The sequence below is a fragment of the Engraulis encrasicolus genome, chromosome 24 (assembly GCF_034702125.1).
Source record: "Engraulis encrasicolus isolate BLACKSEA-1 chromosome 24, IST_EnEncr_1.0, whole genome shotgun sequence".
Taxonomy (NCBI): domain Eukaryota; kingdom Metazoa; phylum Chordata; class Actinopteri; order Clupeiformes; family Engraulidae; genus Engraulis; species Engraulis encrasicolus.
The window spans coordinates 8,859,677-8,887,176 of NC_085880.1; the positions used below are offsets into that span (position 1 = coordinate 8,859,677).

The 27,500-nt window shown below is 45.9% G+C and overlaps 2 protein-coding genes and 1 long non-coding RNA gene across 5 annotated transcripts in view; 2 read left to right on the top strand and 1 right to left on the bottom strand.

Moving 5' to 3' along the window:
• Positions 1-684: 684 nt before the first annotated feature.
• On the bottom strand, positions 685-4,185 carry LOC134441200 (uncharacterized). Its single transcript, XR_010033115.1, has 3 exons — positions 4,131-4,185; positions 1,914-2,042; positions 685-1,254 (listed from the first exon to the last, which is right to left on the bottom strand). It is a non-coding gene; the product is annotated as an uncharacterized LOC134441200 (long non-coding RNA).
• Positions 4,186-8,718: 4,533 nt separating this feature from the next.
• On the top strand, positions 8,719-9,085 carry LOC134441199 (protein myomixer-like). Its single transcript, XM_063191395.1, has one exon. The coding sequence runs from the start codon at positions 8,858-8,860 to the stop codon at positions 9,083-9,085; it is 228 nt and encodes a 75-aa protein (XP_063047465.1). The 5' UTR covers positions 8,719-8,857.
• A 258-nt stretch (positions 9,086-9,343) lies between these two features.
• Positions 9,344-27,500, top strand: part of LOC134441198 (nucleoprotein TPR) — a 72,464-nt gene continuing 54,307 nt past the window's right edge. For 2 of the 3 annotated variants that reach the window (XM_063191392.1, XM_063191394.1), the window contains exons 1-7: positions 9,344-10,042; positions 12,891-12,968; positions 16,622-16,783; positions 22,308-22,454; positions 25,919-26,110; positions 26,882-26,968; positions 27,395-27,500. The exon at positions 27,395-27,500 is cut by the window's right edge and continues 13 nt beyond it. In XM_063191392.1, coding sequence (XP_063047462.1) covers positions 9,347-10,042; positions 12,891-12,968; positions 16,622-16,783; positions 22,308-22,454; positions 25,919-26,110; positions 26,882-26,968; positions 27,395-27,500 — 1,468 coding nt within the window. In that variant the 5' untranslated portion in view covers positions 9,344-9,346. The remainder of the gene's footprint in view (positions 10,043-12,890; positions 12,969-16,621; positions 16,784-22,307; positions 22,455-25,918; positions 26,111-26,881; positions 26,969-27,394) is intronic. The other variant, XM_063191393.1, reaches the window with a different exon arrangement.

Below are 27,500 nucleotides of genomic sequence, written 5' to 3' on the forward strand. Positions count from 1 at the left end.
CAATTATTATTATTATTATTATTATTTTTACAATTGAAATTACATGAGCCACCTGATTTTACCCTGACCTTTGACTCCGTTAGAGTAATTTGGCACTCCACAGTGTAGTAAATACTCTAATCTGGAGTTAAAGTTTACTCTGAAATATTGACAGTCCATTTTATTACGTCCACCTACACCTCCATGTGTTAAGTCCTCTTAGCGAAAATAAACAAGTCATATATGGCTATGGTTTGTGGTGACGGAACTTCGAATAAGCAGCTTCTGGACTGTGTTAATCCCTAAACCACGGACAGATTTGGGCCCTTCAAATAAACGAGCGCATAATTATTCGTTACAGTTCGGTCTTTTGATGTTTTTTTTGACAATGTGTTTTGCTGTGATCCATCTGGGTCACAGAGGACCTCACTAGCTTTTTGTCTTCTCCTACGGCCTAAGTGTAGGTTTGATGTTCCGCGGTGATGTCATTTCCTTTTTCACATGCAGCACAATGCGTTCCCTCTGGCTTAAGCGCATGTGATGATGATTTATACATAGAGCCAAACACTACACACACACACACACACACACACACACACACACACACACACACACACACACACACACACACACACACACACACACACACACACACTCAAAAATGTACAATAGTTCTGATGTACCACAGGGACATTCTGCTATTGTTTATATCATACTGTTGGCCATGACTCTGCAACACAACACATGTTAACAAAAGCGCTCATTAAATAATTACAGGCGTAGAAATGCTGTAAATGTCAAAGCAAAAGCAAGGAAGCGAGAGAGCTCAATTAAAAAGCCGACTAATAAAACATAAAAAAGGGCCCAAAAATCTGATGACTGAAATGATATCTGCGTTCCCCCCACATTGCCACACAGTAAATGAGCAGTGTGAATTCAGCTCCTAGAGAGTTGACATTACCATTCTTAGTGCTGGACCAACTCTCTACGTGTTGAATTAGCACTGTGCTTCACCACAGCGGCCCCCTTAACATACCTCCCCACACTATACTGTGGTGCATTTTGTGTCCCTAATAAAGTATATCTAAACCCCCATTTCCTGCCTTTTAGACTATGGAGTTATTGCTGTCTGAGGGCCCAAAAGTTGTGCCTAGGGAGGGGGATCCAGGGGGTGAGGGTGAGGGTGAGAGGGGTGACATCACACACGCTGCGTTACAGCTTGCTTTCATGATCGTCCATCTGAAGTCATCTGAAACATCATGCCGCACCAAAGATCTGAAGAAGAAGAAAACTTGATTCAAATGGTTCATAAAAGAGTTTAATTACAAGTGTGGTCACTTCTACATTAACAGTATAGAGGCTTTACTAGATTGTGACGATCGTCATTGGTTAAAAATCTGCAATATTAGTGCCTTTGAGACTTTGGCTTGTCGTGCGGTTGCACGCATACACAGTGAGGGAAAAACTGTAGCTCAACTCGCACCATATGTATATGCTGGCTGTATCTACTGTAATATTTACCAAAGCAGAAGACCATGTTTGACTCTCATGCTGGACCCTTGAAGATGAGGCTTTATTACCAAATAGTTACGGTGGGGGAGGCGCGTGCGTTCGTGAGTGCCTGCATGCGTGCGTGCGTGTGGGGATGCGTGCGTGCGTGGATGCGTGTGTGTCTCTATGAATGCATGCTCGTGGCCCTCTTCATTTCTGTCTGTGTGTGTTGGTAAGGAGGTCTGGAGAATTAAGGGAGGATTTGGATATCAACATGTGGACAAAAGTAAAAAATAAAAAGTACTATAGGCTAATAGTCCAACCTTCTCCCTGTGCTGTGGAACAGGTGATTTCCCTCATTATCTCATCCTTTATCTAAGGATTAGTTGGATGAGCAAATCGTCTGGAACTAATAGGTCTACAAAAAAGAAAGCACATCTCACCTCATTGAGGCTAGGTGTAGGACAAAGGCGTATCTATCAAAGACAGAGTAGAAGTCTGCAGACTGCTGTTCAAACTGAAATGTAGACTTCTATTGTAGACTTCTGTCGAATGTTGACTTCTAATCTCTCCTGGAACAAATATGTTGAAAAGAGAAGGTTTGGAGAGCTGTGTGTAGGCTTACGGTGCTCTATGGTAACTGAAAAGATACTAAACCGAAGATGGCACTCTTCAAAATAGCTTGATATTATAATGGACAAATCATATTTGATTCATTTAAAAATGTGTGTGACGACATGTGAAAGGACCTTTATGTTCTGAAGCCAGGTGTCCTTCTCTGCACACGGGTATCTTTGATCTGACCTCGTCTGGCCTTAGACCATACATTGCATCACACATGCTTTAAATCAAGTGTGACCGGCTCTTAGTAGGCAAACAGCCATTTGGCACTCGGACACAATCTTTCCTTACCGTTCAACAGCAAAAACACTGACCAACACTTGTTTTCGTTATTTCTTTCTTTCTTTCTTTCTTTCTTTCTTTCTTTCTTTCTTTCTTTCTTTCTTTCTTTCTTTGTCTTTCTTTCTGTATTATTTATTTATGTATTGCTTAACTGGGTTCATGGGAGAGAGGGTGAGAAAGGTCAGCAAATGTTAATTTATATTAGAATCACGAGACATTTTTAAAAGGTATTTAAAAAGATTTAACTATCAAGGGATGGCAGAGGTATGTAAGTGCGTGTGGGTGGTGGACATGCATTAATCTAATATATCAGCTTTCCTCCCTTTGAAGTGATTTTTGGCCACGTGTAGAGCGGACCTATCTAATGTTTTCACAGTGTGCTGAGTTGAATAACTCGTCCAAACTTTTATACTTTCTATCGGATGATTAACATAATCCCGAGTTCATATTTTTGAAAATACGCAACAGTGCTCTAGTTTCCTAAACGCTTAGATAAAATCTCTGGGAAAGCATTGGCTTTGAAAGCGTCCTTTCGCTACCTGCCAAGTTTTTATGAGGGCATGTTGGCTTTAATGTATTTTTAAGTTTGTTTTTATGCGTGTTTAGCTTGGACGGAACACTGTTGTTGTTGAAACCCGAAATTCAATAGGAACATTAAATCAACTAAGCTACTAACTACTGCATTTGGCGGGGGCTTATCTTTGAAGCGACGCTCGCTTACTCATGGGCTGAAATATGCTTTGCCCCAAGACCTTCCAAGAGATAGAAGTCTAGCCTGGCTGCCCCCAGCTGTGCGATAGAGAGACGAGAGCATACCAGATTCCGCTGTCCAAGAAAAATAATCACCTAATTAGGAGGTCTCCTGAGGAACCGAGGAGCTGTGCTTGTGTGTGTGTGTGTGTGTGTGTGTGTGTGTGTGTGTGTGTGTGTGTGTGTGTGTGTGTGTGTGTGTGTGTGTGTGTGTGTGTGTGTGTGTGTGTGTGTGTGTGTACACATGTGTTGGAGAGAGAGAGAGAGAGAGACAGAGAGAGAGAGAGAGAGAGACAGAGAGAGACAGAGAGAGACAGAGAGAGACAAAGAAAGAGAGACAGACAGAGAGAGAGACTGAGAGAGAGAGAGAGAGAGGGTGAGGGAGAGGAAGAGTTTAGGAGAGATGAGACAGAAAGACAGACAGAAATAAGAAAAAAGAAAAAGAAAAAAGAAAGGAGAAGGAAGGAGAGAGAGAGAAAGAGAGAGAGAGAAAAAGAGAGTGAGAGAGAGTTTGTATGTGTGCAAGCACTCTCCAGTGTACTGTATACGTGCCTGTCTATGCGCACATGTGTGACCCTGTTAGGGTTTAGGGTACACTTTGTCCTTGTGAGTCTGTGTGACTCTCTGAAGACCCTTTGAGGACGTTTCTTACCTGAGCACCCTTGAGGAATGTGTGTGAGTGCATACATGTGTGCGTGCATGTGTGTGTGTGTGTGTGTGTGTGTGTGTGTGTGTGTGTGTGTGTGTGTGTGTGTGTGTGTGTGTGTGTGTGTGTGTGTGTGTGTGTGTGTGTGTACACATATGTGTGAGAGAGAGAGAGAGAGAGCGCGACAGACAGACAGACAGTGTGAGAGAGAGAGAGAGACAGCGAGAGAGAGAGAGAGAGAGAGAGAGAGAGAGAGAGAGAGAGAGAGAGAGAGAGAGAGAGAGAGAGAGAGAGAGAGAGAGAGAGAGAGAGCGAGACAGCAGAGACAGAAAGAGGAAAACAGTAAGAGCATGTGTCATACCTGAGTGCCCTTGGGCCCATTACTTCAGCCCAGTGACTTTAGGCCACCACATGCCTGATGAAGAAAGAAAATAGTTCAGGGAGCCAAACTCTATCATGCCCCACCCATTTCCCATACCACACCCTCCTTCTGTACACACACACACACACACACACACACACACACACACACACACACACACACACACACACACACATACACACACACACACGCACGCACGCACATATGCACAAACTCACATTCGTGCACGCGTACACACACACGCACACACACACACACACACTCAAACACACACACACACACACACACACACTCAAACACACACACAAACTCACATTCGCGCACACGTACACACACGCACACACACACACACACACACGCACGTCCTCCCCGCCCTATCGTTACATACAGGATTTATCTGTAATTTCAAGCTGCAACACATTACACGTCGCCGTGCCTGGATGACTTCATCTTGAAACTGGAGCTTCACGTTTTTTTTAACAGCGTCATTAACCGTGTCCTACCCAAGACAGGCCGACCCACGAACCGCCTGAACCATAATATGCCCCTGCCACTGACTGACTGACTGATCTGAGGTCAGATAAGAAGGACCGCCTGAACCATATGCCTCCTTGCCCACACAGTGAAAAAAGTTACGTAATTCAGCACTTAGAGAGTACTCTGGGACCTAATACACTCTAGAAGAGGGTTAAACGGACTCTCTGAGTGTTGAATTAACACTGAACAATGTATTGTGCACTGACTGACTGATCTGAGGTCAGATAAAAGGACCACCTGGACGTTATGCCTCCCTGCCCACTGCCTGATCTGTAATCAGATAAAAGCATGTCACCAGAGACGTCTAGGCCATTACCTAGAAAACCTCCACTATTTCTGTACAACAGAACTGTAGCTAAGACATTATTATTGTGGCCATTTTATTGTAGTTGGGTCACTTACACTAAAGTTTATTTTACATCCAAGGGGAAAAATATGTTAAGTTACATTTCAGCCCCTAAAACAGAAAATTATTTTTAATGAAAGCAATACAGCAAAATGCAACTGCAATGTGAACATATATTTGCAAAATCGAACTGCAAAAACCGAAAAAATTATCTGTCTTCTTCGCTTCACGTTTTCTATTGTCTCTCAACCAGCACTTTGTTCCCACCAGTCGGGGTTTACAGCCGGCGCTAGTTAAAGCTCAATATACCGTTACCAGGTGTTCTGTGGTGTCAGGGGTCACCTATAGACCCGTATAAGTGTCCTCCTGAGAAAAGCATTGCTGCCTTTTTAGGGCAAGAACTCCTCGCTCTGCTGGTGGACGCATGCAGTGTCCTTTTCTCTGCTGTTCCGTTTACACACACACACACACACACACACACACACACACACACACACACACACACACACACACACACACACACACACACACACACACACACACACACACACACACACACACACACACACACACACACACACACAGACATGCGTGCGAGCACACGCACAACACACATACACACACACATGCGTGCGAGCACGCGCGCACACACACACACACACACACACACACACACACACACACACACACACACACACACACACACACACACACACACTTCCTTCAGAACTTTCCCCTCCGACCCCTGTGTGTGCTGAGCACAGGACAACATACTTTCACACACTCACTGATGAAAACACACAAGCCACTACAAACAAACGCAAACACAGCTATTGAATTTGTCATTGTACTATGGATCATTGTTAATATAATACAGGACACATTGTCAATGAACAGAGTAGATACATACTGTATCCTCAAGTTGCGTAGGCTACATATGTTACAATTTGACTCTACATTACCAGTTCAACTCTCTCTCTCTCTCTCTCTCTCTCTCTCTCTCTCTCTCTCTCTCTCTCTCTCTCTGTCTCTCTCTCTCTCTCCTCTCTCTCTGTGTCTCTCTCTCTCTCACACACACATATACACACACACGCGCGCGCGCGTGCACACACACACACACACACACACACACACACACACACACACACACACACACACACACACACGAGTAAACACACACAAGCCTCATCATTGCCTTGTCTGGGTTAAAGGCCAGGCCAGCAGCCATTCAACACCCACAAACACATTTGCCCAGCTATGCAAGCTGTCTCTCCCCCACACCCAGACACACACACACGCACACACACACACACACACACACACACACACACACACACACACACACACACACACACACACACACACACACACACACACTTGCCTGGCTATGCAAGCTGTGCACTCACCATAAACACACACACACACACACACACACACACACACACACACACACACACACACACACACACACACACACACACACACACACACACACACACACACACACACTTACACACTGGCCCAGGCAAGTAAGTTTTTTTTCTCCCCCACAGCCATTGTAGCATGTGTCACAGGCTTGGCCCGTGCATCTGTCTGTCCCCCCCCACCCCCACCCCCCCTCCCCCCCCCAACAGCAGAGGGCTCGACGACAACTGTTGCTTTGCCGAGCTGAGGAGGGCTGAGGAGTTGCATGGCTTGGCATTACTTGACAGCTGTTGCTGGCTGCTGCTGCTGCTGATGGTGGGCAGTCAGACATGGGGAGGGAAGGGGAGGGGAGTGGAGGGGAGGGGAGGCGAGGGGAGGGGAGGGAAGGGGAGAGGGGAGGCGAGGGGAGGGGAGAAAAGGCTGGGGAGAGAGAGAGAGAGAGAGGTGGCTTTCACGACACTACGTACACTCTATGCCTGATACCGACTGAGCTGCATCCCCGGCCACTGCTAACTGGCGCCGTACTGTGTGTAGGTATTGATGCTGCTGCACTGTCAACCAACTGAGTTTGATACCAGGCCACTGCTAACTGAAATTTGTACGCTTTTTTTTCTGATCCTAAATCAGAAAGGTGCTGTATGTGGGTCGTGATCTTACCGCACTCTGTGCCTATATACAGCACTGACTAAGCTGCCTTCCTGGACCACTGCTGACTGAGATTTAGCAACTTTGTTTGCTGCTCCTCGGTGAGAGAGGCTGTTTTTTTTGTGTTTGAGGGTCGCGATCCTACTTCACTCACTCAATGCCTAGAACCTGAGCTGAGGGCCTTGAAGTTTTCTGCTCTTCCGTCAGAGTCAGAGAGGTCGCTTTCGTGTGTGTGTGTGTGTGTGTGTGTATGTGTTAAAGACTGTGGGTCCTGATCGCTGAACGCTACATCAACAGAGGAAACATTTCTTGTTTGAAGCCTTGGATGAAAGACACTAATGGCCATGTAGGGACCTCAACTAGGACCACAAAGCGCTTTGTTTTTATTTCTGATTTTTTTGTGTGAATGATACTTCCCTTGAGGGCCTTGAAGTGTGTGTCTCCGTGTGAGTGTTGTGCTTTTCTACTTCTTCAGCGGGTGATTTCGAATGCTTTTTTTGTTGTTGGTTTTTTTGTTGCAAAAACACGACCATGAGCACGCTGCTTCATTGAGCGTTTTACTGTCACTTCAGAGCTGGCTTTTGGAGGACATCCGAAAGAAGAGTCTGAGAGAACTGAGAGAGCTGAGGTGAGGTGAGTTGTGCATGATGTGTTTTTCTTTCCTTCTCTTCAAGCTGCTTTTTGCCTGAGAGCATTACCTCACTCACTCTTGCCGTGCTGCTCGCTCTGCACTGAAGGAGGTGGACGGGCTTGTGTGTGTGTGTGTGTGTGTGTGTGTGTGTGTGTGTGTGTGTGTGTGTGTGTGTGTGTGTGTGTGTGTGTGTGTGTGTGTGTGAGAGAGAGAGAGAGAGAGAGAGAGAGAGAGAGAGAGAGAGAGAGAGACAGACAGACAGACAGACAGAGAGTGAGAGAAGGAGAAAGAAAGAGACAGTGTGTATGTGTGTGTATGAGAGAGAGAGAGAGAGAGAGATAGACAGACCGAGAGAGAGAGAGAGAAAGAGAAAGACTGTGTGTGCGTGTGTGTGTCTGTGTGTGTGTGTGTGTGCGCACGCGTGCGTGTGTGTGTGTGTGTGTGTGTGTGTGTGTGTGTGTGTGTGTGTGTGTGTGTGTGTGTGTGTGTGTGTTCAGGTGTGTTACTGCAGGGCCTCTCACTGTCTCTCTCTCTGCCACTCTTTCCTCTTATCTCCTGCAGCTCCCCTCTGTTCTTGTTCAGCGAGGAAGTTTTGACAGCCAGACTTTACAACCTCCTCCCTGCTCCCCCGGGCACACCACAGCACACCACAGCGCTCTCTCTCTCTCTCTCTCTCTCTCTCTCTCCCTCTCGCTCCGCTCTGCTCTGCACATGCTCTGACGGACGGACACAGAGAGCACTGGTGGTGACTTCATCCCTCGTTCACGAAACCTCCTCCTTTTCTCCCCGCTCTTTTTTTCCCCTCCCTTCTTTTTCTCCCTCCCTCCCTCTCTCTCTCTCTTGCTTGTTCTCTTTTGGTCTCTCCCCCTCGTTCTCTCTCTCTCTCTTGCACACTCTATTCTCTCTCTCTCTCTCTCTCTCTTTCTCTATCTCTCTCTGTTACAGCCTGCCTCTATCTCTCTCCACCCTGCGCTCTCTCCCTCCCTCCCTCTCTCTCTATCTACCTCCCTCTCTTGGTCTGCCTCTCTCTCCCTCTCTCTCTCCCCTGCTCTCCCTCCCTCCCTCTCTCTCTCTCCCCTGTTCTCTCTCTCTCCCCCCCTCTAAGCGGTGAAGCCAGGCAGCATGCCAGCCGTTCTGCTGCTGCTGCGCTCCCTGGTCGTCAGGCTGCTCAGTAGCAAGCTCGCGGCCTCGGCGGCACAGTCCCTGCGCAGGAGCCTCTCGGCAGCCGCGTCCCAACTCGGCACGGTGCTGCGTAACGTCTGGGACCGGCTGCGCTCGCAGGAGTCCCGCGAAGCCATCCTCGGCTGCGTACTCTGCATTCTCAACTTGCACAAGAAGGTGGACAACTGAGGGAGCCGTATTTTGTGTGGACTTTATGGTTGTTGATTTTTTTTCGTTTCCCTATTTTGGACACAAATCATCTTCTCTGTCTGTTCTCTCTGTCTCCCTTCAACACTCCTGGACATATTTTGGACACTTTGGAGGGAAAAAAGACAGGATGAGAGTGAGTAAACCTATGCTGTGATCAGCACTGTATTTTTTGATTGTATCCTATTTTTGTACACACATACAACAGGAGCTGCTGAGAGCAGCTTGGTCAGGACAGCAGCCATGTCGGAGAGTATAGTGCGGAAAATCCAGCCCTTCACAATCGGCACCAAGCTCTCCGTGCCAGCCGTGCCCAAGTGCCCGGACTTCCCCGAGAGCTACTTGCCCACCAGCCAGGCTCTGGACAACTGCAACAAGCTGCGGCACAATCTGAACGAGCATGTGACCCTGTTCCTCGGTCGGACTCCTGCAGTGCGCCCTGGGAATGTGCCCAGGCTAGTGCCACAGCCGCCAGCACCATCACCACCGCCATCATCATCAACATCATCATCACCATCACCGTCATCATCAGCCACAACAACAATTTCACCAGAGACAATGACAACAATGGCAACATCCACTATGATGACAACTCAGGTAATGCAGGGCATCAGGCATCATCAGCGTGCCAACATGGCAGAGGAGGACCGCCTGAACAGAAATGCCCAAATCTCGCCAACCTCTGCCGCCTCTAGATCCATCAGGAAGATCACCATCTCCAGCAGCACGGACGGCCACACGCTGCCCAGGGCTGACCCGGAGGAGAGACTGGGCATCCCACGGGTGAGAGTCAATCACCAGATAGAAAACAACAATAACAACAACAACATCACCACTACTACCACCACATCTTCATCCTCATCCTCATCCTCCTCCAACCCGCAAGTGCCAAGGATAGTGGGAGTGAGCTGTGAGAATAAGCCCAATTCTCATTTCAAGGTATTGCAAATATTATATATTAAAAATATTCAAATTATTAAGCTTACATATCACGTCTTCAATACTTGCTATATATTATTGAGAAATGCATGTGATGTCAATTTCTCGCGAAAAAGCTGTTGAAATGGAAAAAACTTCATATAGGCCTACCCCGTTGCACTTGGATGGGTTGTGCATTAATGCAATGATTTGAAAGAGAAATGGTCGGGTAATTTTGGCTGTTGACTTGAAAGACTTGAAAGGTTACCGCGCTACTCTTTAAAAAGTTCTGCATTTAACCTACTTTGATTTGAAAGAGAAGTGGGCGATTAATTTAGAAGTCTAGTAGGCCTAATGATTTCATCGAAATTACGAGTGGGTTGCTGGCATTATAAGCAAGCTGTAGCACGTGTGATGCAACTGCGTGTAACCATAATAAAAGTTTCCCATCGACTGTTGCCTGCGGAGGATAATAACAAACGTATGGTATTTAGCATGAGAAAAATAATTATCTTTTTGAAATAACGAGTTATGTTGGATTAATAATGTCAGTATAGGCCGATAGATAAAATGGTGTGTCACTGATACCCACACGGAAGCACACTGAAGTAAAATCGTAATGCAAGAATTTCAGGTAGGCTAACAGCGCATTTCCTTTCCTGGTTTTACCATATTTCACGAGTCGTTAGTGATTTGAAATGTTCCGGCATTTGGAGGAGCAAATGTTAGGTAGGATACCTACGGGGCAACCTTCACAAATTAGCTGTTACATTTGTCTGATTCCAAAATCGTTTAGTTACATTCGTTACCTTTCATTCCTGATTGGTTTCCAAATGCCGCTTGCTCATGGTGTAGTGTGGACAGCCTTTTTCATGTTGATCAAGCCTTTACTCACCCGCACATGACCTGCCCAGGTGAAAAAGTGGTTCAATTTAGTACAATAAAAGCACAACTGAAGTGTACTTAGCATGTTAAAAGCGCACTCACACTTTTTGTGCTAAGAAAAAGTATGTTTACAATATGCTTATTTAAAGTGTACTTAAAATTAGATGTAATTAAGTTGCTCTCAAAGAAAGTACACTTTGCGAACCATACATAAAGTGCACTTAGAAGATGTTTGGCTAAAGTGTATTTAGAGGAATATACTAATAGTGTTCTAATAGTGAACTTACTAAAAGTGTATTTTTTAATAACATATTGCAATTGCACTTTTTTTAAGTGCACTTTGATTATACTTCACCCAAGTGACTTCGAAGTGTGATTTTCTATAGTGCGCTTTAAAGTAAATCACTTTAACATATTGGAAGTATACTTTTTCTAAGTGCACCATGATTGTGCTTCATCCAAATATATTCAAAGTGTGCTTACACAAAGTGCATTTACCCATCATGCATCATCATGCATGTACCATCATGTAATGCACTTCTTGGAGCTCAATTTCTCAAACAGAAAGCCATTGACCTCTAAGGAATATCTTTGGTTTGCATGAAAATATTACTCATTGTTATATTCTGCGTTTATTGTAGGAGTTTTAAAATTTTAAAGTGGTACACAAAAAATGACCATGTTCCCACCGTCATTATGATGGTCACGTATATGTTCTGGTATATATTGGCTCACACTTCCCTTGACTTAATGGTGAGAGGTAAGTTGGAACTAGTTGTTCAAACAAAGAATCAAGGGTCACCATTAGTGATCAATTCAAATGATCAATTGCAGGAAGGTGGAACAAGAATGAAATAAAGTGAAATGTGTATCTGAAATCTCTGTAACAATGCAATGATTGTAAATGTCAGTTGTGCTAGGCATGCATACTGTATCACTACTGTGACATGTGGCTGTGTGTAATGTACAAGCTCTGAGGACCAGCATGGATTGTACTATTACATTTATATTATTTCATGTACTTGGGAGTGTACTGTAAATATACTTCAAGCATACCTGTTATATATTTACAATACTTAATATGATATACTTTTTACAGACTTAAAATGTTCCAATGTAGTCCAAAGAAGCATGAAGTTAATATACTTTTATTGTACTTCTAGTAACAATAAAATGTTATAGAAGTGTACTCAAGCACACTATTAATGCCATACGAATGCATGAAAAGCGTGTTTGGAGCATACTTTCAAAAGTATGCTTGTAGTGCACTTAAAGTTGTCCAAAAGCGGTGCCAATTTAGCATCCTCAGTGTGCTGCAAGTGTGCTGAAGTACTGCTTTAGTAGTGCTTCAGCGCACTAATAGTGCAATGAAGCGCACTTTAAATCGCAGAAAATAGTACACTTTGTACTAAGTATGGTCAAAAAAAGTTTTTTAAAGTATATGGGTTTTTCACCTGGGGATGGTAATGCCCATTATCCAAAATAGCCTTCATTCTTGCTAGGAGCCGCGCGCAACACAGCAACCTTGGCTAAGCATTTTATTTTATTTGTTCAGGTCAAAAGGTCTGTGCTGTAACCTGCTGACAGACAGACATATAGGCTACGTGCGTTATTGGGTAATAAGGATGAGATCATGATAGACTATTGCCTGCCCATCCCGTTCACTTACGCAAGACAGCAGTTGTGTAAAGCTATACTACCTGATTTTTTCATTATAGGCAACATGTGTTTTCTGCTGATTCAAGTTTGTGTCATCCTGAACATCAGCCCTACAGTTAGTCATGTGCTTAACATAATCTCTAAAATGTTATGTAGGCTATTTCATAGCATAAATCCCCAAGATATGAAATGAAATATGTTTCCATTTAGCAGAAGGAAGTCATATACAGTATGTTACATTTAATGGTGTTGGTGACATAATTCTTCCCATGCAAGATGACTTATTTTGTGATATTTTTGTTGTTGTTAATCTATTCTGCTGTAGGTTTTGCTACGGAGAGATTCTGATGAGGACAGACAGAGCACCAGTGTTCGAGACATGAGAGGGAAACATGTTCAACAGGTGACTTTACAGCATGCCACTTCTTTTCAAATTTCCAGCCACTACATTTCACCCCGAAGCCGCACACCCAGCACTCAAATAATATTTATATTAGGTTCATTACCTAATATATTACATGTATCAACACGTGTAATTGACCTCTCAGTGGGCAGCGTCTTAGGCAGTATATGGAGCCGCTGATGTCAAACACTGGCTCTTGCGGGTTTTTCGAGATCTCAACCTGTTGAACTTGATGTCGTTTATGGAAATGAAGTAGTGAAGAGAGACATGATTCAAGCCTGGTCATTACTCACAGGGTGCCACACACACACACACACACACATACACACACACACACACACACACACACACACACACACACACACACACACACACACACACACACACACACACACACACACACATACACACACAGCTCTCTCATAGATGCATGAAATTAAATATTTGCAATGAGTCACTTTAACTGTGGCGCCCGCTCGCACGTGTGTGTGTGTGTGTGTCTGTGTGTGTGTGTGTGTGTGTGTGTGTGTGTCTGTGTGTGTGTGTGTGTGTGTGTGCGTGTGTGCGTGTGTGTGCGTCAATGTCTAGCCCAATCCAGATGTACACTACACATTATGATAATGTTCATTTGGAATCTAGGAAGTGATGTCATAGCCACAGCCGCCAACTTAGCCTGGGCTCATTGTTTTATGGAGGCAGGGAGACAGAGAGAGAGAGAGAGAGAGAGAGAGAGAGAGAGAGAGAGAGAGAGAGAGAGAGAGAGAGAGAGAGAGAGAGAAGACGAAACTTCATAAGAGCTTAGGAGTCAGCAGGGGATCAAAGCGTCAGACAGAAGGGCATCCCCCCTTGTAATGGGAGGAGGACTCTGCGGTTTGACCACCTGGTCACACACCAGTGTGGCCTGAGTAGCTCCATGCCTCCCTCCTCCGCATCCCTCCATTCATCCCATCCCTCTGTCTATCCCTCGCTCAATCCCTTCGGCCCCTGTGTTTATTTATGTGACGCCATGACCATTCAGACCGAGTTAGAGGAAAGGAGAGGAGAGAGGAGAGGAGAGAAAAGGACAGGAGAGGAGAGGAGAGGAGAGGAGAGGAGAGGAGAGGAGAGGAGAGGAGAGGAGAGGAAATGACAAGAGGAGAGGAGAGGAGAGGAGAGGAGAGGGGTGGATAGGAAAGGAGAGGGCAGGAGGGAAGAGCTAAGGAGACGAGAGGGGTGGAGAGGGCAGTAGAGTAGAAGAGTGGGGTTAAAGTAGAGAAAAATGAGAGGATAGAATATCTGTGGAGAGAAGAGGAAAGGAGGTGAGAGGTGGAGGAGAGGAGGGCAGGCGAGAGGAGATGAGTGCCATTGGATGCACTACTGCTACTCCAAGTCTTGAGTCATCCTTAGAGTGAGTGAGCGAAGAGAGGGAGAGATGGAGAGAGAGGGGAGAGGTATGAGAGGGCAGAAGAGAGGAAGGAAGGATGAAGAGGGAAGAGAGGAAAGACGAGAGAGGAGACCAAGGGAGTAGAAGAGAGAAGAGAAGAGAAGAGAAGAGAAGAGAAGAGAAGAGAAGAGAAGAGAAGAGAAGAGAGGAAGGAAGAAGAGATGAGAGAATAGGAGAGGAGAAGGAAAGGGGGATGGAGGTAGAGATGGGGACAGATCCTCCTGGCCTACATCAGCGCCTCAAACAGACAGTGAGCGCCTGCCTGGATTGCCTGGATTCGGTTTCCCGCCGTGTGTGGAAAGCATGAAGTCAGAGTGTGGAGGACAGGACAGGACAGGACACACACGAGGCCTGGAAGAGAGAGAGAGAGGTAGAGAGAGAGAGAGAGAGAGAGATGGAGAGAGAAGGAAAGAATAATCGAGAGAGGGATGAAAGTGTGCAAAGTGAGGAAAGAAAGAGGACAGAGAGCGGGAAAGAGGGAGAAAGGGAGAAAGAGAGGGCGCACCAGGTGATGGCGTCACAGCAGTAGAGGGAAGCCAAATAAACATCATTATCGTGTTTTATTCCAGCCTGCCATAGCTCTCCCAGGGCTGCCACAGTAATCATAATATTTTACGCGAGACTCTATGCGACTGTAGGTTTTTGTGCAGAAGCACGTCTCTGCGGATGCTCCACAGCGGTCGGAGTCGGTGGATGTGTGGTCTGGCGCGAGGAGTAACGATCTCCGTAGTCGATCGAGAGGTGCCGCCATCCGCGCGCCTTTCGCCCCCCTCACCCCTCTCCTCCCCTCCACTGCCCCCCACCCCCCCACCCCCCCGACCTCCTCCAATGCTGTCCTCACAGATGTTTCCTGGCTGAATTAACCGTATTACAGCCAGTCGGCTGCGCCATGTTAATCTGTCCCTCATGTCATTACCGCATACGTGCTGTATTGCTGAGCGCGCACTTTCAGGTGACAGGGCCGGCTAGCCCGAGGTAGCACACATATGGTAGACATAGACGCTTTAGCTTTCTCTCGTCTGCTCGCCTCTCTCTCAATGGGTTTAATTAGTAGGCTGCGTGACTAATATTTAAGGGCTGTCATGACATCCTATATGCTGTGGGATACGATAGCCTTAAGCCAAGGACAGGAGGCAGACGGTGGATGTATTTTTTTTTAATCCCACAGATCGTTGTTTATATTTGATGTTTTCAATTATTTTGCCACATACTAATGGTAATATCACCTATCAATGCACATTCTGTACAGTGCGTATATGCTCTTGTTTAAGCAAACTTAAAATAAGCAGTACAGTATGTGCTGTATAACAACCTACTGTATATAATATGTATTCTGTGGCTGCATAGGATTCGGAAATCTTTACAGCAGTGAAGCTGCAACATAATCTTCAGGACACTTGTGAATGTGCGTGCCACCGTGCATGAGGTATGATGTCTTTGTGAACGCTGCGGTGGTGGATTTTCACAGATTCTCAAGTCGTGACTCAAACCAGAGCAAACGTTCTTTATCACCCCGCTGCAACTGGCTTCAGAGTCACACACACACACACACACACACACACACACACACACACACACACACACACACACACACACACACACACACACACTTAAACACACAGACAAGAACACACACACACACACTTAAACACACAGACACGAACGCACAAACACACACACACACACACACACACACACACACACACACACACACACACACACACACACACACACACACACACACACACAGACAGACTTTTTCTGGTCTTGCTGGGTTAGCCAGAACTGTGGAACCACCGGGGTGAGAACACGTTAGTCATCAGTGACGTTATCAGATTCTGTTCTAGCCGTGTGGTTTTGTGGTTGCAGTGTGTGTGTGTGTGTGTGCGTGTGTGTGCGTGCGTGTGTGTGTTTCCCTCTGGCACGGCTTTGCTTTTTCCTCCGATATTCCCAAGGTCTCGTTTTTGTTTTTATAAGCGTTGAGATTTTTAAACATTTGCTGGCATTTCTGTCCATCACATCTGTTTTCGTGCCATCACACGATATGACTTCACCGAAAAGGAAACATCAAGGTCTGCCACTGATAGGGGGAGGAAACAGAAGACATATACATTCACTTTTATGGATGTGCCTAATGTGCCTTGAGTGGCTGCTTGGGGTTGGTTGGGGTTGGTCGGTTTTGGATGACTTCATCGTGCCTGTTTTGATGTGCTCTCCCTCACACACACAGACGCCGGTCTTCAAGGCCCTGTCGCCCAAGAGAGACCTACCAAAGGGGGAGAGTCCGGTGAGCGAGAGCAAGGACGCACCACTCCTTTTAAAGTCCACCACCATCCTCGACGACCACTGCTTCACCCAGCGCAATGCCCTCTTCAACAAGGAGATCTCTCAGGTTAGAGTTTTAACAAAATGATCAAATGTTGTAATATTTGGCGAGTGATGTGCTCGTTCTTATTCTCAGCGGACATTTGTCCGCCTGTGGAACTTTCATGTTCTCTAGGAAAGTGTAAGTAACTGCTACAATGTGGCAGCAACGCTGAAGTAAAACATTACAACGTGACCATTGCCATTGTGCTAACAACACATTTATAACAAGGGCCTTTGTCTTAAGAGCCCAAACAGTGTCACATTAACACAAATCGTTTCACAAAATGTTCTCGCTTCCCGGCACATAAACCGTACTGCAGTACACATTGTACATTTTCCATGAGCGTTGAGGATACAGCTTTCTGTCATACCATAAAATGTATTTGTCCCAACACTTGGACAGGCACACGAAAAAAAACAACAAAAAAAAACAAAGACTGTGTGGAAACTAAACTTAAAAAAAGAACATGGAGGAAGTTGTCGCTGCCAAGTCTTTGTGTTAGGCCCTCGTTATTTTAGCATGATGAGGCTCCTGGCACGTGGTCCTACGGGGCCATGTGTATAGATGACCAGGGTTTGGCTGTGGAAACAAAACACACACACACACACACACACACACACACACACACACACACACACACACACACACACACACACACACACACACACACACACACACACACACACACACACACACACACACACACACACACTCTCTCTCGCGCACACATGCGCCCATGGCACGAGCGAACATGGAAACAGACTATCCCTGTCCTTCGACCTTGTGAACAAAGGTCGTCCTGCTTTTCTGTCGTCCTATTCCTTTTTGTCTGCCTCTATTATTTTTTTCTGTTACAGTGTATGAGAGCACACAGGCAGGCAGTGGTTGAGAGCGTGGCTGGGGAAGCGAAGCGAGGGGAGAGGGGAGGGGAGGGAAAGAGGATGGGAGGAGGAGGAGAGGAGGAGGAGGGGAGGAGGGGATGGGGAACAGTCACAAGAGGAGCAATTATTTGAGGATGAGATCATTGTTTGGCTTCATCCCTTCACGCCTCTGGCCTGCAGAGAGAGAGCGAGAGAGAGAGAGAGAGAGAGAGAGAGAGAGAGAGAGAGAGAGAGAGAGAGAGAGAGAGAGAGAGAAATAGAGAGCAAGCGATAGAGTGAGAAAGAGTGAGTGAGGCGAGAGAGAGAGAGAGAGAGAATGAGTACAGACAGCACAGCACAGCACAAGCACAAGCACAAGCGTTCACTGGTGTTATCTCATCGCGCCGCACGCGGGCTCCAACCTACATGGACATTCTTCTGTGGGTTCGCCTCTGGGCCACTGGGTCCAGCTGGCTGAAGCCTGTAGTGTGTCTACCCCTGTGCCTGCCCCTGTGCCTGCCCCTGTGTCTGCCCCTATGTGTGCCACTGCCCCTGCCCCTGTGTCTGCCTCTGCCCCTATGTGTGCCACTGACCCTGTGCCTGCCCCCATGTGTCTGCCTCTGTCCCTATGTGTGCCACTGCCCCTGTGTCTGCCTCTGCCCCTATGTGTGCCACTGCCCCTGTGCTTGGTTGCCTTTGTGCCTGGTGCCTGGTGCCTTTACTGGGCTTATCGGCCAATCCAGTGAGAGATAATTGCACTGTTGGAATAACAGCATCCAGCTAGCCAGCAGGAGAAAGACAGAAAGAGCGAGAAAGAGGGAGAGAGAGAGGGAGAGAGAGAGAGAGAGAGAGTGAGAGTGGGAGAGAGAGGGAGAGAGAGAGAGTGGGAGAGAGAGAGAGAGAGAAAGAGGGAGAGAGAAAGAGAGAGAGAGGGAGAGAGAAAGAGAGAGAGAGAGAGAGAGAGAGAGAGAGAGAGAGAGAGAGAGAGAGAGAGAGAGAGAGAGAGAGAGAGAGAGAGAGAGAGAGAGAGTGAGTGAGAGAAGAGGAAATAACTTTAGTGGGGACGTATGCGTTCAGAGAGGATGTATAACTCGTTCCTTGGTATTCATAAACTGAAGCACCATTGGTTTTTACAGAGCCGCCACTCGCGCTTTAGGGAAACTCTCGCCGTCTTGTGTGTGTGTGTGTGTGTGTGTGTGTGTGTGTGTGTGTGTGTGTGTGTGTGTGTGTGTGTGTGTGTGTGTGTGTGTGTGTGTGTGTGTGTGTGTGTGTGTGTGTGTGTGTGTGTGTGTGTGTGTGTGTTTATCCTCTGTGTGTTTCGCAGACCGCTGGCACCCCGCTGGACCCTTGCAGGGATGCGGTCTGGTGGTAAAGTTTGATGAATACGGCCCTCCAGTGTAGCATGACGGTGCACCAACCGAAGTGAATACAAACTCAGCCGAAGACGTGTAAATATCCGTTAGGTTTCCGGAAAAAGAGAGAAAGAGAGACGGAGAGACAGAGAAGGTGGGGGGAGGGAGAGAGAGAGAGACACAGAGAGAGAGAGAGAGAGAGAGAGAGAGAGGGAGAGAGAGAGAGAGGGAGAGAGAGGGAGAGAGAGAGAGAGGGAGAGAGAGAGAGAGAGAGAATGACCCACATATAGCCATACGACTGTAGTCATTCCTAATTTTTGCTCTGTGGAGACACTCATCCTGTAAAACTTGCCCTCTTCCCTTTTCAGTTTTAAACTCAAATTACTTATGTCACTGAAAAAGAAATAAACAACTGGGATGTTCTGTAGGAGTGAAGATGGTTTTAGTGGCATGTGTGTCCTGTCCAAATCATAGTGTGCACGGTCAACAGAGGGTATTTGTGTTTAGTTAATTGATACTTACACACGCCTCGGTTGGTTCGGTCAGTGGATTTTGTTTTGCAAGCGGTTCTGGTCAGGCTCTTCAAAGGGAAAGGGAAAAAATGAGGAAAAATAAAATAAAAAACAAGTTTATAAATGGCTTTCTGAGAACCATACATGAAAAGACACACACTCCATGCCTGAGGAGAAAAATACTGGTTCAGCCATTTCAGCGCCTGTAGTGACAATGGAAGTGATGGCATTTCTTCGAAGATAAAAAAAAACACCCCCCCATTGTTTCAGTGGAAAGAGGAAGAAAACAAAGACTTGTCGCCTCCTGGATGAAGTCATTGAGGCAGAGGGCTAGCACTACATCGCCATGGGAACTAATGTGAAGTGATAGGGGCGCCCATATGTTTTTTTTTCTAGCCGCCTTGAAAACAGAAATACCTTCAGGCCCCTAGGGAACTATAAAAGTTAATGACTGTTCCCTTCAGAGTGGTGACATCATATTTTAATTTCATGCAAAAACTCAAGTGTGGGTGCCAAACTATGCCACATTTTTATTTTTTGACTTTTTTTTCTTACATGTCAGAAAATGAATAGTGTTCCCATGTATAGGCTCTTTCTTAGCACTTCTGAGGGAAACATTTCTGTACTACTGTCAAAAATATCAGTGTCTGCCACTGTGGCCACGAGGCATTAAAAAGTAAATCAGATTTTAAGGACAGGGAATAAATTCACCGACCGCAAAATGAAAGACCCAAAACAATCTTCGCCCTGTTTGCAGGCCCTTTGGTTACCTCATGGAAGAGGAATGTTTCATTGAAGGATACCATGGTGCGTATCCCATTTAACAGGCCCGGGGAAATGACTGCTGTTTGATGTCGGGCTTGCAACTTCACAGCTCTCCTACTCAACAGCCATTTTGATTTGTGGGTGGGCTTCCATCTATACACACACCAGTCTCATATTGTATTCATAGCAAATAAACACATACCGATCCTCCAGAGCCTCTCCACCTGCTTTCCATTCTCACCATCGCGAGCGTGAGCCAGAAAAGCTCTGTTTTAGAGACTTATGCAACAAGTTTGTTGGCGGTCTTGCCAAGAGAAAACCCGGCTCTCCTCCACCCTTCTGCTGAGGAGGACCTGACATGGAGAGTGGAGAGGGTGACCTATGCGGTGTGTTTTTCGAAGTGTTGCTTCATATAAACAACGAACGACACTCTGACACATTCACGCAGCTTCCAGGCCCGTGGAGATGACTGAAATCCCACACTAAGACACACACACACACACACACACATACACACACACACACACACACACAAACACACACACACACACACACACACACACACACACACACACACACACACACACACACACACACACACACACACACACACACACACACACACACACAACACACACACTGAACAGTGATGTTGCCTACAGCGCAGGCAGTCTCTCTCTTGCTTTCTCTCTCACTTTCACCCCCCCTATCTCTCTCTCTCACACACACACACTCACACACACACACGCACACACACGCGCGCTCGCGCACACACACACAGGCCAATCATGTTGCGTGCACAGCAGCACTCTTCAGCTGTATTCAGTAAGGCTTTACCTAAACTGTTTGGGTAATATAATGTTTCCAGTGCGCGGTCCTCAGAGGGAAAATGTGAATCACGTCCAGAAGTTGAAGTAGACGGGTACGGCAGAAGCAAACAGAGAAATCCGACACGTTTTTTCTCAGATTTTTACTCAGGCACCTCTCATGGTGCTGAAGAACGGTATATTACATTTCCTAAGAAGGAGATGAAACTCAATTTTGTTTAAACATATAAGAGATCATGTGAAAATGTAAAGAGATTATGTAGAAACATGGACACAACAAATAGATGTATAAGGACATAAAGTAGGCCTACACAGTAGCCTACATTTTGTAGTATTCAATGCATTTGACAGAGAGTTCTATTTTGTAGAATTCTTACACAACTCCTTTGAGCAGGTGGGTTGAGCGGAAGCCCTGGGTCACCAACGTTAGAGACAAGAAAGCTGCCGCACACTGCTCACATTTGCTTTGCGTTTGCTTAGTGTTTACCTGCGACGTTTTGGTCTATTGACCTTCTTTAAGCGAGAGTAAACGCTGCAAATGTTAACAGTGTGTGGGAACTTTCGTAAAATTTAACAGTCACTTGTTGGCTCTGCTGACTTAGTGTTGACTTAAGTGTTGACTTAACATAGCAGAATTTACAATGTACATTTTTCCCACGTTGTTAACAAAAAACTGGTCCCAAACACAAGCCCAAAGCAATCTGTTTCAGTCTGTCTCATCTGCTGTGAACCAGGAGCTGTGTGGTAAGACACCAAGCACCAGATGCCTATTTGTATTTCACCATGACATGTGTGATGAAAGCACATCAAAACACACCAAAGCACAGGCCTTCATTCATGGTCTCTAAGTGATGCATGGCGTCAGTCATATACCCGTCGTCCGCCCACCAACTATCATCCCGACCGCCATCAATCCAACCTCATTAAAGCTTCTGTAATTATGTTGTCTTCTGCTAAGCTAGTGGTTCCCAAACTGGGGGTCGGGAACCATAGGGGGGGTCGCAGAGGTACTGCAGGGCGGTCACAGAAAAACTAGACTGTTGAGTAAGTTATATATTTTCATATGATATAGCCACTCCATAAATTGTTAGCAACAGTATTCGCTTGTAGGTGGTTGCAAAAATATTCTTGGGTCCAAAAGGGGGTGTCTGCAGAAAAAGTTTGGGAACCACTGTGCTAAGCCATGCCATGCCTGCCTTCTTACAACCCTAACTTCTGGTTTGATCCTGCAGGCTGAGGCGTGGATCAAAGGCAAGCTGAGGGACCTGAAGGACGGCTGCAACATCCAGAGGTCGCCCCTGGCCGACTGGGAGGAGGTCTCCCAAACCCTGCAGAGAGACCTCAAGGACTTTGAGAACACCCTCATCCAGCTCAACCAGGTGGGAGGGGCTGGGATTTATTGACCCAATGGATATTCCTTTTCGGTTACATAACAACAGGGTCTTGGTCTGGACCTTAAGCTCAGTGGGTATTGCACTGTGCCTCCCATTCCAAACTGGAGTGTTGACTGGAAAGTTGTGATTTACGTAAAGCCCAGAGTGGTGCACCTCGCATGATGACCACGGTTACACTTTGCCACAGTAACCTCAGTGATTTCTTATACCCAGTAAGACATGTCCCCCGTTATACACTACATTAGCTGTTACCAGAATGGCAATGACCAAGTCATAATGTATTACGAAAGACCCTGCACTGTCATAGTAGTTTAGTCTTTAGTTTAGATTTTTCTGTGACAATTACAGCGTTCCATTGGTGAAACATTGTGCATTAAGGCCCTACAGGCCAAATGTCTTCTATGCCTTCATGATCAAAGTCTTAAATAGGTTTTGCCAAAGAGTTGCAATACAACAGCAATACAACAACAACAACAACAACAACAATTAAGATTAAGATTGGTTGTTATTTGTCCCATACAGGTACTAATTTTCAGATCAAACCAGTACACAATAGTAATAATAATTTTGTTTAACTTTATTTTCATTTTACACAAATAATACTATACTACCGGTATATAAAAATGTATAGGAGTTGATCTGCCTTAAATCGTCAAACTGAGTAGTTCGTTCCCGTTTTCTTCCAGGACATCATGCTGTTGGGAAAGAGCTAGAAAGTTCTTTATCTTGACGTAGTGTTATTTCATTGTACCCTGGGGTGAAGGGGTGGGGGTGCTCTGTGAAGTGTCAGTCTTGACACGGCGAAAGTGTTAAAACTCCATGTGTGATCTTTACCAGAGTCCGTCAACTCTGATCAGGCCACACAATGTTGTGTTTACTGATATGACCACTCATTGTTGTAAATTACCGATAGAAGTTATTAACTATCACTTGCACAATCTCAGTGTGAAAGGTGAGAGGAGAGAAGTGTGAGAGAGAGAGAGAGAGAGAGAGAGAGAGAGAGAGAGAGAGAGAGAGAGAGAGAGAGAGAGAGCGAGAGAGAGAGAGAGAGAAAGAGTGAGTGAGAGAGAGAGAGACAGAGAGAGAGAGAGAGGGAGAGAGAGAGAGAGAGAGAGAGAGAGAGAGAGAGAGAGAGAGAGAGAGAGAGAGAGAGAGAGAGAGAGAGAGAAGAATGAAGAGGGTGAGAAAGCTTGCTCCCATTCCAGACAGAGGGAGAAATGCAGAGGGAAAGCAAGAGAGACAGGAAAGAGAGAGAGAGAAATTGATGGGGGCAGATAGATGGATGGAGGAATCCACCCAAAAAGGTAGATAATGAAATAATTGAATACAGAAAAAAAGCAGACAAAATATAGGCCTACTAGAGATGAGTTGAGAGAGAGAACAGGAGGAGAACAAAGGGAAACAGTGAAGTGAGAGTAGAGAAAGAGTGGAGTGAAAACGTGCTCCCTGACCAGCATCCCATCAGCAAGACAGACGAAGAAAAAAATAAAGAAAAATAAAGGGAGGACAGGAGAAAAGGATGGAGCTGAGTGGAGAGAGAGCAGGAAAAGGACAAAGTGGGAGGGGGGAAGAAGTGAGAGCAGTAGAGGGAGTGAGAGTGTAGTGAGAAAGTGTGCTTCCCTGCCAGCCCTCCCGTCAACAGAACAGAACAGAAGAGGAAAAGACAGAAAAGTAGAGGGAGGACAGGATGGAGAGATGCAGAGGACAAAAAGAACAAGTGAGAGTTGTGAGTGAGTGAGAGCGAGAGCGGAGTGAGAGAGCGTTCTCCCTGAGCCAGATCCCCCATCAACCGGACAGAAGAAGAGGAAAAGACAGAAAATGGAGGGAGGGCAGGATAGAGAGATGAAGAGGGCAAAAAGAACGAGTGAGAGTGAGAGAGAGAGTCGAGAGTCGAGAGTATAGTGAGAAAGCGTGCTCCCCGGGCCAGCTCCCCCGTCAACCAGACAGAAGAAGAGGAAAAGACAGAAAAATGGAGGGAGGGCAGGATAGAGAGATGAAGAGGAGAAAAAGAACGAGTGAGAGTGAGAGAGAGAGTAGAGTGAGAAAGCATGCTCCGCAGGCCATCTCCCCCGTCAACAGGACAGAAGAAGAGGGAGGACAGGATAGAGAGATGAAGAGGACAAAAAGAACGAGTGAGAGTGAGAGAGAGAGAGTCGAGAGTATAGTGAGAAAGCGTGCTCCCCGGGCCAGCTCCCCCATCAGCAGGACACACTGTTTATCCTCCGTGTCTCTGGAGAGCGTGTTTGGAAACGCTACATTGGTAATAATTAACCTTCCCTGACTCTCTACACCGCTCCTGAGGCCTGCGCCGGAACTCTGCTCTGATTCACTGTTCTTTCTGTGTGTGTGTGTGTGTGTGTGTGTGTGTGTGTGTGTGTGTGTGTGTGTGTGTGTGTGTGTGTGTGTGTGTGTGTGTGTGTGTGTGTGTGTGTGTGTGTGTGTGTGTGTGTGTGTGTGTGTGTGTGTGCGTGTATGTGGGAGGGAAGGAATGGAGTATTGCCAGAATCCTTCTTGTTAACATGACCCTCTGTAGCACTTTCTCAAGAGCTATGGAAGCTCATCACCTCCTCCTCCTCCTCCTCCTCTCTCTCTCTCTCTCTCTCTCTCTCTCTCTCTCTCTCTCTCTCTCTCTCTCTCTCTCTCTCTCTCTCGTCAGTACATTCCTTAGTAGCAAACGAAAATTGAAACAGAGGTATGAAATATAAATAATACAAAATGTTACATTGAATCAATTGTTAATTAATATGCTTAGGTTACGCACAATCTTGCAAGTCATTTTTTCAAAGTGGTCTGTTGTACACTGTGGTACAATGAACTCTTTTATTACTCTTTCATTTATTCATGTAGTAATGGGAAATGAGGAAAATGGGTGAAAAGCCGAAATACTGATTCTGATGTCTCCACAGGCATCTTGAAAATCAGCCATCTTGAAAGTTGTCCACTAAAACTTTGTCAGATTATGCAGCTGTTATGTACAGTCGATTTAGCACAGAAGATTAGAGGAGAATTACCAAAGAAGTCCAACAATTGCGCAAACAACAAAAGTGTGATGGATGTATTCCATCTGGCACTTTTGATGGGCAGGGATAATGATGCAAAGCTAGGCTAATTTAAACTGTGAAGACTTGACCCCATTATAAATTAGCTGTTTCCAGAATGGCAACGTCATTATGTATTACTAAATGCCCTGTGTAATGGCATAGTAGTGTAGCGCTATGGTAATAAAATATTTTCAATGACTATTACAGTGTCTATTACAGCCACTGGTGAACGTCCTGCTCATGTCTATTTCACATACTTGTCATTGCTCCCGTTTCAACCATTCAGACCTTTTTCATGTTGCATATTCTGGTATCTTCCGGGACTTTCCGATAAAGGCACAATAACGAAAGATAAATTTAAGGTTGGTAACGGGGGCATTTTCTGGTGTTTACTGTACCAATGCACAGATGGGCGAACAGCTGATGTGTAAGACCAACCCTACGTCAGACCTGGTGAAGAAACAGCTGAGCCAGGTGAGGGACCAATGGCAGGTCCTGAAGCAGACGGCAGCCAATCAGACAAAAGCACTGGGCGGGGCCAAGAACCTGCACGAGTTCAACAGGAAGGTGGACCGCCTGGAGGCCTGGATCAAAGAGAAGGTTGGCTCCCACACTCACATCAGCTTTAAACTATTTCATGCAATGAACAAATTAAACAATTTGATTATTTGATATGCTCAAGTACAGATTATACATAGTACAATACAGCTGTGCTATAAGTCTAATGGTTAGAGGGGTGGTCAGAGGGTCACAGGTTCGAATCCCACCCTTACCTCTTCCCACACCTCCATCCACGACTTAAGTGGCCTTGAGCAAGGCACCGAACCCATATTGCTGTAACCTGTTGCCTGTACTTTGTCTATTGATCAGTCCATCCTCAAGGTGAAACAATAAGGCCTAAATCCAGTGGATTCTTAACTCTGGGTAATTGAAGGAATTTAAGGAAAATGATTTATGAAACGGTGCTCTTTCTGTGTAACCTGGTGTATTTTTTGCAAACAAAGTGCAAAGACTGTTAGATTGAGCAAAGAGGAAACATTCATCAGTGTTGCTTTAACACTGAAATTTAAGTCTGTGCCGTGCCTGTTTATTTAGATTAATCTCGTATTATCTCATGATTCACAGCTTCTGTGGGCCATGTGTCCTGAGCTAACACTCAAAGCGCTAAGATGGTAGCCGTTTAACGAGCTCTATCTGTTTCCCATTGTCCCATGGTAGCCTAGCTAGCGGGCTAATTTAGAACAACAGTAGCTGAGTAGCAGTAGCGGCAGCGACAGTGTCGGCGGAGCTCAAAGCAAAACAATGGTTAGTTTAAAACAACGGGAAGCTGTTAAAGTGTTGTGGACTGCTGTGTTTTTTTGTATGCGTCAGCAGGAAGAGGAGCAGTGGCTGGCCAACCTCCTCGGGGAGAACATTGACAAAATGCAGCTGACGAGGAGGATCTTAGATTTGAAACAGGTGAGCTGCTTCGAGACATGACAACGTGTATGTGCACACAAGCACGTACACACAAGCACAAACACATAAAGACAGACACTTACACAAAATGCAAAAAATCACATACACACAGACTTGCACACACATCCCAATAAATGTGCACACACACACACACGCACGCACGCACGCACGCACGCACGCACGCACGCACACACACACACACACACACACACGCACGTACACACACACACACACACACACACACAATTCTCACATATTCACAAACAGATGTGCAATGTGCATAGAATAGGGATCCTCACTCCCCTCTGCAATCCATTGGCTCAATGGTGAGAAGAATGATTTGAGCATGACTCCATAGCTGGCCCCAAAATACATTTCTCAGCAATGATACAGTGTGTCTGTTGTTTATTTGAACCCCTGTTCCAGGACGAGCAGTTGTATCGCAACCTCCACGAGGAGATCAATCACCTGGCCCTGAAGCTGGAGAAGCAAGGCAAAGCCGAGGGGAGGAACATCTCTACACGCAGGAAAC

Excerpts from the sequence above, each read along its gene's own strand:
- LOC134441199 (XM_063191395.1), top strand. The coding sequence starts at position 8,858 with ATGCCAGCCGTTCTGCTGCTGCTGCGCTCCCTGGTCGTCAGGCTGCTC.